The 10,000-nt window shown below is 48.5% G+C and overlaps 1 protein-coding gene across 1 annotated transcript in view; it reads right to left on the bottom strand.

Annotated features, from left to right (window-relative positions):
• Positions 1 to 10,000, bottom strand: part of ds (dachsous cadherin-related 1) — a 448,779-nt gene that overhangs the window by 4 nt on the left and 438,775 nt on the right. The window contains exons 13-20 of the mRNA XM_076200639.1: positions 9,030 to 9,158; positions 7,016 to 8,904; positions 6,664 to 6,912; positions 5,659 to 6,530; positions 5,123 to 5,307; positions 4,606 to 4,752; positions 3,739 to 4,007; positions 1 to 3,491 (exon numbers count right to left, since the gene is read on the bottom strand). The exon at positions 1 to 3,491 is cut by the window's left edge and continues 4 nt beyond it. Of these exons, the coding sequence (XP_076056754.1) occupies positions 944 to 3,491; positions 3,739 to 4,007; positions 4,606 to 4,752; positions 5,123 to 5,307; positions 5,659 to 6,530; positions 6,664 to 6,912; positions 7,016 to 8,904; positions 9,030 to 9,158 (6,288 nt within the window). The 3' untranslated portion in view covers positions 1 to 943. The remainder of the gene's footprint in view (positions 3,492 to 3,738; positions 4,008 to 4,605; positions 4,753 to 5,122; positions 5,308 to 5,658; positions 6,531 to 6,663; positions 6,913 to 7,015; positions 8,905 to 9,029; positions 9,159 to 10,000) is intronic.

Raw genomic sequence — 10,000 nt, 5'->3', positions numbered from 1 at the left:
TTTCTTTCAACTTAATTCTACTCACGGCCGCCACAAACCATCAGTCCATACCTTCAATTGATGTGTTATCGTTATTTCCTGATATGAGTATTAATCCAAGGTATCAGTATTATTAGCAAGTGTTTTCATGCGTAAAGGCTTTCCTGTAAGAGTATGTGGTAAGTGTGTGTGTGTGTGTGTGTGTGTGTGTGTGTGTGTGTGTGTGTGTGTGTGTGTGTGTGTGTGTGTGTGTGTGTATGTGTGTGTGTGTGATAACTTCTGCAACAGAGGTTGCAATGATGGTTTACATAATGCTTGTTTTCAAAATGGTCACCTTTTCATCGAACTAAGAAGTCTGTTCACCATTTTTTGTTTTTCAACCTTAGTTTCCGAGTTTTTATACTCCTTTCTCTCTCCTCCTCTCGTGGTCTTGGATTGTCCACTTCGCACCCACCAATCATGTCCACAAGACTCACCCGTACATAATATACAGAGCACAAACACATGAGTGTGAAGGACGGGTCTGGACGACTTCTCGAAGTCTGACGAAGAGTAAAAAATACAAAACGAGTTCCCAGGACAGGTTCCTCTTGATGATCGCCCCACCCCAGAACCTTTATGTGTGCGCGTCTATAGTGAGATGGGCGAGCGATATTTTGATTCTACTATAACAATTTATGCACAAATATACACGCACATACTGCACCATTAAATTAAGTAGTCCATTTGGCAAATACACAATTACCGATACGTATATCACATAATAATTTGGCCACTAAGTATCAAAGTAATGGTCGGAGTGCATTGTACTGAAACGTCAAAACACGGACACCATCCTATCCGGCCCGTGCTCCTCCGAAGCAGGACTGGCATGCTGTTTCCTGTCATTAGAATGCGTCCGTATTCATGCGTCCGTATAACAGCCACGCAAGAGGCCGAGAGTAAAACTAGAATAGGCTTGCTACTATATTCGCAATTCTGTCTCGGAACCCGAAGAGGTGCCCGCCATGAGACCCGCGGGCCCGGGCCGCTGACCCACGGGGCGCCCGTGGTGTGGCGTTGACGCGGCGGAGGTCTGTGAGGCGACGGGCCCCGCGGGGCCGTGGGTCCCAGGCGTCATCAGGGGCGAGATGGAGGGCGAGCGGGTGGCTAGCGGGGAAAGCGAGGGGCTGAACGAGGGCGACATGGCAGGCGAGGTGAAGGACGACTCGTGGCTGATGGGCGAGCGGGGGAGGGAGGGCAGAGTCATCTGACTAGTGCGGGCCGAGGTGAGCGCCACAGGCGCGATCGATCGTGGAGCCACGCTCGTCAGCAGCGGAGGCGGAATCGTCTTCACCTGCGGGTTGAGGGTCTTCTTCATGGGCTCCCTGCTAAAGTTGGGCGCAGAGTCATCCTTGAGCCGAGCGATCTCCGAGAACACGTGGGCCAGGGGCTGGTACTGCGGACCCCAATCGAGGAGGTAATCCCAGTTATACGACCCCTGAAGCTCCTCTTCACTGTGCACGATCGAACTCAAAGATCCTGTCATGGAAGGCTGACTCTCGTCCCCGAAGCTGAAGGCTCTGGTACCGTCCATGATCGATGCTTCTTCCTCGGGGCTAACCTCGTTTAGCTTGGCATATATGAGATTGCTAATGTCCATACCGTCCGCCTCTCCGCCACCTTCGTCATCGAACATGCTCTCCATGGAGTGCGTGAGATCCTGCGAGCCTTTGGTCGATTCACTTTTGGTGGTGTCGATGCCAAGGCGCGCCAGGTATTCTTGCGTGTTGTGGACGGACACATCGCTCATGTTGTCATCCTCGCGAATTCCAGAGTCTGCAGGCATCGTTATTCTCTCCCGAATTTTCTGTTGTTGCATCAATGGACCTTCGTTGATCATCCGGATTTCCTCGTCCTCCACGTCCTCGTTGTCCTCTGCGCTTCCCCGGCCGCTGCTGGCACTGTGGCTCTGCTCACTCATCTCTGATGTTGTATTGCCATGGTGATGGCTCCGCTCTCCATGGTGTTCGAAGTGTGGAAGGTCATTGTAACGGGTCGGATACTGAGACAAGTCCGTTGGAGCAGTGGGCTGAGGACGAATGTCGATGGTGTCAAAGGAGGTATCGAACTGGTCAGCCATAACCGGTTTCCTGGAACGAATGTTCCTTCGGTAGAGAAAGAGGAAGGCTCCACCGAAGACGAGAACAAGGAGGATGAGGGCGATGAGAAGCCCAATGGCCCACGTGGCCAGGCCACCGGAGTCTTGGCTGCCAGCAACCGAGAGCGTGCTGTTCCAGGTGCCGTTTCTGCCACCCAGACTAATCTCAGCCACGGCGTTGCTTCGCAGCGAAGTGTCCAGGCCTGAATTAGCCACCACGTCAATGAGTATCCCCTCGTCCCTCTTGGGTTTCCTTCGAACTATAATTTCCCCGGATGTCCGGTTGATCTTGAAGAGCTCACTTCCTGGTGAGGAAGAAGATTGCTTCAGGGAGAAGAACACTCTTCCATCAGGACCATCGTCCTTGTCGACGGCCTCGACCCTGCCGACCACCACGCCTGGTTCAGCTCCGGACGGAATAGTAAAGATGTAGTTCCTTTGAGAAAACACCGGTGCAAACTCATCCACACTTTCAACGTTGACCTGGACACTGACAGTGGCTGATTTCCCGCCTTCATCTACAGCTCGAAGAGTGAAGAAGTACACTTTGCGGGATTCGTAGTCGAAAACGACCTCGGCAGTCACGACGCCCGTCTTGGGATCTACGTTGAACATGTCCTTGTCTTCCCCTGAAGATATAGAATAGCTGAGTTTGCCAAACTTGCCCTTGTCAGCATCATTGGCGTGTGCTGTGAACACCGAAGTTCCGACGGGGGAATTCTCTGGGATGAACTCGAGGTAGGCATCGACAGGAAACTGTGGGACGTTGTCATTTTCGTCTTCGAGACTGATACGGACCGTTGCCAATGCGGACAGCGGACGGTGTCGGCTCCCGTCTGTAGCACGCACGATGAAACGATGCTCGGTTACAAGGTCATAGTCAAAGTTTTCTGTCAAGGTAACGATTCCAGTTTCAGAGTCGAGACTGAAGAGCCCCATGTCATTGCCGGACGTGATATCGTAGGTTATCTTCGCGTTGTCTCCGGAGTCGTTGTCGGTAGCGAATAACTGGAGAATTCTCTCCCCGACAGCGAAAGATTCACTGAGGGTAAGGTCGTATTCAGTCTGGTTGAAGACTGGAGGATGATCGTTGACATCATCTACGGTGATATTGATGTCTGCTGTGGCGTTCCGAGATGGTTTTCCACGATCTGTGGCCAGGACGATCAAGTGGTACTTCTGTTCTTTCTCGCGGTCCAACGGCTTTACTAGGATGATCTCTCCCGTGTTGCTCGTGATCTGGAATGCTCCGGCTTCGTTCCCGCCGACGATGGAGAAATCGATGTTCCGATTACCGCGGGATTCATCGATATCCGTAGCAGGAACCCGGATAACGACGTGGCCTCTGGTTGCGTCCTCACTCACATGTGCACTAGGTGGGGGAAATATACATACATTACACCAAATGGAGTAAATTTTGTATCTAAAAATAAACTATCTATCTATCTATCTGTCTATACATTCTCATCTTATTGATTACCTTTGGTAGTTTTTCAGGAACTTCACAAAACTGAATATTACAATTTGGCCGACTTTCTAAGAAGAAAGACGGAACAAAATAGCAGTCTACATGGTGACAAAAACAACAGAGAAACTTGACAGCTATTCCTAAGACTTACGTATAAATTTCTTTGGAAAATTTGGGGGCGTTGTTATTGACATCTGTCACTTGAATCCTGACGGCTGCCACGGCAGCAAGAGACGGGCTTCCGCTGTCCCTCGCGGTCACGACCAACTGAATGACAGGCTGACGGGGGCTGTAGTTGACAGAAGTGTTGGTGTAGATCACACCAGACCGCTCGTTGATGTAGAACCCTTCATCAGGAGTGGCGCTTAGGCTGTAGCGGACTCTGGCGTTGTTGCCCTTGTCCACGTCCGTTGCATTGACCTTTGGGGAGAAACAAATAGATGGTTAACCACTTCAGTATGAGTCAAATTCTCGCGTGCAGCATCGGCTGCCATATGTACGATGCATCACACTACTCGCATTATGAAATATAAAGTCACTGCTGTATTACTCGTTCTCTTTTACTCTAAGTAATAATAAACACAGAAAACGTGGTCAAACCTGTATCCACTCGCGCCTCATGGCGCCCACGTAGGCGCCATCGTACAGAAGTGGATTTGATTCAGTTTGGCTATATGGATATCATATCTCTGATCCAATTTAGTTTAGTAATATGTATATCACGGCAAAAGAGGGTATTTTCGCGCAGTTCAGTCAGAGTGTATAAATAAGTTGATCAATGGCAAACACTACCCTGTCTTGATTGCATAAAAATATTATCCTTTGTTTGGCAATATATCAATGATTGTCCTTCACTTGTCAACATTGGTTAAGATATGGTGACTAACTCCACATTTGATAAAACTTAACTACATACTCTACAAAGCTAGATATTCCATAACATTCCCTCCAATCTAGTTTTGGACAATGGATAATGTGATTTCGTTCAGTACCGCGATTTGTGCACATGCTTCCTTACCTGAATGACGGAAGTGCCCCTCGGGGACAGCTCGGGGAGCGTGACCTGGTAGGCCTGCTGCGTGAACACAGGTGCATTGTCGTTTTCGTCAACGACCTGGACTGTGATGGCCGTCCTTGTGATGTGGGCGGCGTCTGAAGCTTCGACCTTCAAAGAGAGAACCGTATTGTATTTCATAAGAACATAAGAATGGAGGAGACTGCAAGAAGCCACAAGGCTTACACTAGGCCGATAACTCACTAGATATTCTATTTCTGGCGACAACATCCAGCCAAAGAGTCATAAAGGTTTCATCACCTCTATGACTCCATCTCTGTGACTACAGGAGAGTAGCAGAAAGGAGGAATAGTAGAAGTAATTAGTATATTCTTTGAGTGGAGGTAAGTTTTCAACCATACAAAAATGCTGAGTGGCTCTAGTTCATGGATGTGCCACTAAAATCCCTGAAGTATTGAAGACATAAAACTTTTGCAGCCGGCTGAATTGTTAAAAAAGAGCTGCAGTACACACAACTCACCTGCAACATGTACTCTGCTCTGGTCTCGTGGTCGAGTGGTGCTGCTAAGGTGATCTTTCCGCTGAACTTGTCGATGCTGAATATGTCGAGCGGGTTGCCGTCCACAGCGAATTTGTAGGTGATGGCAGGATTGGTGTCCACATCATTGGCAGTAATGGTGGTAATGACGGTGCCAACCTCCGATCCTGTGGTAAAAAAGCACACACATTTCCATCAGATTTAAATGAACAACCAAAAACCCTGAAAAAATACACTGTAGTGCTGCCGATCCAAGATGAACTCCTCACAGGACTGAAAGGTTCACTAACACCGCAAGCCACGACTGCCTCCTTCAGCAAAGGGATGGGTGTGTGTTATGTGTAAGATCACAGAATTATTCATAAAGGGCCATATGTAAGCTCTGGATTCTCATCTGGCAACTACGAATTTAGCCCGTAATCCAATACCACAGTGAAACACACAAACACACACATTTACATTGATTCATTTCATTTCCGTGTAAAGATAAAAAACACCAATTTCATCGCTTTCCTTACCTTCAGACACCTGTACAATTGAGTGGGGAGGGAACGTAGGTTGGTTGTCATTCACGTCCACAATATTTATCCTGAGGGTGCAGGTTCCAGTAAGCTGGGGCGCTCCATCGTCCGTGGCAATGATGGTTAGCTTGTAGGCATCACGGATTTCCCGGTCCAGAACGATGTTCGTTTTAACAATGCCGGAGAACGGCGGATCAATAACAAAAGCGTTATCGTGGTTGCCGTCAACAATGTGGTACACGATATTGGCATTAGAACCGGTGTCATCGTCGGTAGCCGAGACCTGCATGACATAGGTCCCTTTCAAGTTCCCCTCCCACACTGAGGAAATGTAACTGTCTTGTGTGAAGCGAGGGGCGTTGTCGTTCATGTCTATCAGGTTGACGAAGACAGTCGTGTAGGCGTACAGGGGTGGCTGGCTCTCCGCCTGAGCGACGATCACGAGCCTTATCTGGGGATAGGTCTCGTAGTCAAGCCGGGCTGGGTTCCTGACACGGATGAGGCCGTTGTTGCTACTAATCTCGAAGATGTCATCTTCGTTGCCGGATCCAAAACTGTATGTTATCCTATGCAAACGTCCGTCGGACCTGAAGGCGTCAACTTTCACCACTTCAGATCCCGCGGGAGCGTTTTCAGCAAGTTCGACGGAGTACGGTGTCATCTGAAACTTGAGCGAGGTCGAGGTCGCGGCTTCTCCCACCCTTATCTCGACCAGGCCCGTGGAAGACTGCGACGGAGAACCCTTGTCCTTCGCGACAACCATGACATGAAAGAGCCTTCCGCTCTCCATGCCGTGGCTGCTGGTGGCGGTCACGATTCCTGTCTCAGCGTTTATGCGGAATTTGTTGTCAGCTGACTCCGAGACAAGACTGAAAAAAGAACACAAGTTACTCTCAAGATTCGCAATGCATATCCTCTAAATCACCCCCGCGTACATCATGCACTTGCACTGGTATCAATCGGTATGGAATGACAGAACCGTGTTACTCATCCTGTACTAACCTGTAAACAACGTTAGCATTGACGCCCTCATCCTTGTCGACTGCCGTGACCTTCAAGAGTTGTCGACCCGGTTGGATGAAGGCTGGGACATCCTGTGTGTACGGATACTCTAGAAACACGGGTTTGTTATCATTTACATCACGGATGGTGATCTGCACATAAGCTTTTTCAGACCGGGCATTGTATCGACCTCCATCCGTTGCGCGAACTTCAAACGTATATGTCGTTTGTTTCTCGCGGTCAAATTCCCTGTGGAAATAGAAAACGGTCTTATACACTGTTCATGGGTTTATACAATGATGGATAGCATCAGTGTCTTTCCACATTAAACATTCTGTATGCAATAACTTACCCTGCAGTGGTTATTACTCCTGTTTCGTTGTTGATTTTGAAGAGCCACTGTGTTTCGTTGTTCAAGGAGTATGTAATCCTTGCATTGTCTCCTTGATCTTCATCTGTAGCACGCACTGTCATAACTGTAGTGTCAGGGGGAGCATCTTCTGGAATTGAGGCTGTATACCGATTCTGAGTAAATTTAGGGTCGTTGTCGTTCTGATCTTCCACAGTTATTGTAATGTTGCAAAGTCCACGAAAAGCCGGGGTACCCCGATCTTCTGCCGTGATCTCCAGGAAGTACTTGGCCCTGGACTCCCTGTCAAGAGGCCGCGAGGAAAGCTGCCCCGAGTAGGTGTCAATAGTGAACTTATTGCCCACATTACCACCCGAGATGGAATACGTGATGTGGCCATTGAGTCCTGCGTCGCGATCCGTGGCCAAGACAGTGTGTATGATGGACAGGTCTGTGTTTTCGGGTACACGGAGAGGATAACAGGAATCGCGGAACTCCGGGGCATGGTCGTTGACGTCTGTCAGCGACACTAGAACGGAGGCTGTATCATACTGGGCCGGGAAGGAGCCGTCACGCACGTAGACTGTCAACGTGTAACGCTCCTTCTCCTCACGATCCAGAGTCGCCACAGTATGAATGTCTCCTGTGGCTGGGTTGATACGGAACTTGTTATCACCTATGCCGGCAGGAATGATATAGGTCAAGTTACTATTGGTTCCGTGGTCGCTGTCTGTGGCTGTTACGCGTGTCACGAAGGTACCAGGAACGGAGCCTTCAGACACGTTGGCGTGATAGACAGGGATGCTGAACTGGGGCGGATTGTCGTTGACATCCTCAATGAAAATTTCTATAAGCTGTGTGGCGGAATGCTGCGGCTTACCATGATCGCTAGCCGTGACATTGAGTCGGTATTCCGTCGCCACTTCTCGGTCCAAGGGCTTCACGATGGTGAGTACTCCTGTCTCGTACTCGAGAGCAAAGTGGCCGTCTTCGTTCCCGGAGTTGATGATGTAAGTCACTCTTCCGTTATCCCGTGAGTCTTCGTCTGTTGCGATGACGTGCAAGACCGCGTAACCTTCGGGTTCATCTTCCAGGATGTCCACTCTACTTCGCGAGACAAATTTGGGCACGTTATCGTTGAAGTCCTCGACAATGATCCGCGCCGTTACCGAGGTTGCAAGTCGGCTAGTTTTGTCCCGAGCCTGATCAGTTGCTGTCACGATGAGGGTAAACTCTTGCCGTTCCTCGTAGTCGAGGGGAGCCATCAGCGTCAACATCCCCGTGACAGCATCTAGCTTGAAGAGGGTTTTGGGAACCTGCTTTGTCATCGAGTACTTCACATAACCGTTATCGCCAGAGTCCATGTCTACAGCAGTGAAGTTCCATATGGGAGTTCCGATGGGCGTGTTCTCACTGATGGAGAAGATGATAGGATCCTCCTTGAATACAGGCGCCTGGTCATTCTCATCTTGTACCTCGATCTTGACGTTGATAATTGAACTTTGCGGGTTAGTTGCAGACGAGTCGACGGCTTTGACCTGCAACATGTACTCCGAGGCCAGTTCATAGTCCACCTCTTTGGCCGTGAAGACGTGACCGGTCGTCTTATTGATGTCAAAGGTACCGTACGTATTCCCTGAGAGGATTGTGTAAGTGACACGACCATTCTCGCCCCCGTCGCTGTCTATGGCAATGACAGAACCCACTTCTTCCCCGACAGGAATACCTTCTTTCACTTTGAACGCCAAGGAAGAAGACGAGAACTTGGGCCGGTTATCGTTTAGATCCAACACTTCTATTTGTATGACTTTGGTGACTGTTCGAGGTGGGTTGCCCTGATCGCTCGCCAGTACCACAACGCTGTACAACTGCTTTGCTTCGTGATCCAATACCTGCAAGTCAACCGTACAATGGATTAGTACCGGAAACATAATTGCAAGGACGAAATATGTTTATATCAAGAGGGGTCAATGTTTGATTAAAGGGACTGGGAAGAAAAGTGGATCTTCTAGATTACCTTGGTCGTCGTGATAACACCTGTCGTCGGATTGATGGTAAACGCACCGTCGTCATCGGAATCCTCGTTCGAGATAAAGGAGTACGTAATGGAAGCGTTGTTACCTTCATCTCGATCTGTTGCTCGCACCTGTGGGAACAAAGGTTAGGGTGGGATGAAGAGACGCAGGTCCGGCGCATAACAGGATTTGTCTAATAAGCAAGAACCAGCCGCAATGCTAAACAAATACGATGCTAAGGCCCTAGATTATACACGGGTATAGATAGGACTTCAGAGTTGGTGGAAATAGGAAAGAATACATAAAAAAAGATGAGGATAAGCCCCACAGTTATACACGGCTAGAAATGGGGCTCCAGAATTAGCAGAGATAGGAAAGGATACATAACAAAGAGGATGCTAAGGCCCTGGGTTATACACGAGTAGAGATAGGATTTCAGAGTTGGTAGAAATGGGAAATAATAGATTTTACTGAGAGATGGGCTCAGGATTATGTTGAAGTACTGTAGAAATGTAAGAAAATGAAGGTATGAATAGTCACTGATAAAGAAGAGACTAGACTTTATGGGAAAAGTCTGCAATGATTTAGGAAAGAATCGATTTTACTGAGAGATGGGCTCAGGATCATGTTGAAGTAGAAGTGTAAGATAATGAAGGCATGAATAGTCACTGATAAAGAAGAGACTAGACTTTATGAGAAAAGTCTGCAATGATATAGGGAAATGTAGCCACATATCCACATTGTGGGAGGTAATGCAGATATATGAGTTTTGGGGACAGCTGTAAATGGCAGTCAAAAGTTTTTACGAGAGCAGTAGAGCTTGTGTCCACGTGCGTGTTATTGCGCTTATAAATGTTTGTGCTTATATGTGTGGCTGTGTGTGTTCATGCCCATGTGTGTATGTATGTATGTGTGTGTGTGTGTTTGAGGTGAAAGTGGGGCTGAGTTAGACGCTGCTATCTATATAGTGTAA

The sequence above is a fragment of the Oratosquilla oratoria genome, chromosome 17 (genome assembly GCF_046742065.1).
Source record: "Oratosquilla oratoria isolate Oo_2021 chromosome 17, ASM4674206v1, whole genome shotgun sequence".
In the NCBI taxonomy this organism is placed as follows: Eukaryota; Metazoa; Arthropoda; class Malacostraca; order Stomatopoda; family Squillidae; genus Oratosquilla; species Oratosquilla oratoria.
The sequence above is the reverse complement of the archived record's forward strand: the minus strand, read 5'-3'. Positions and strand labels throughout refer to the sequence as shown.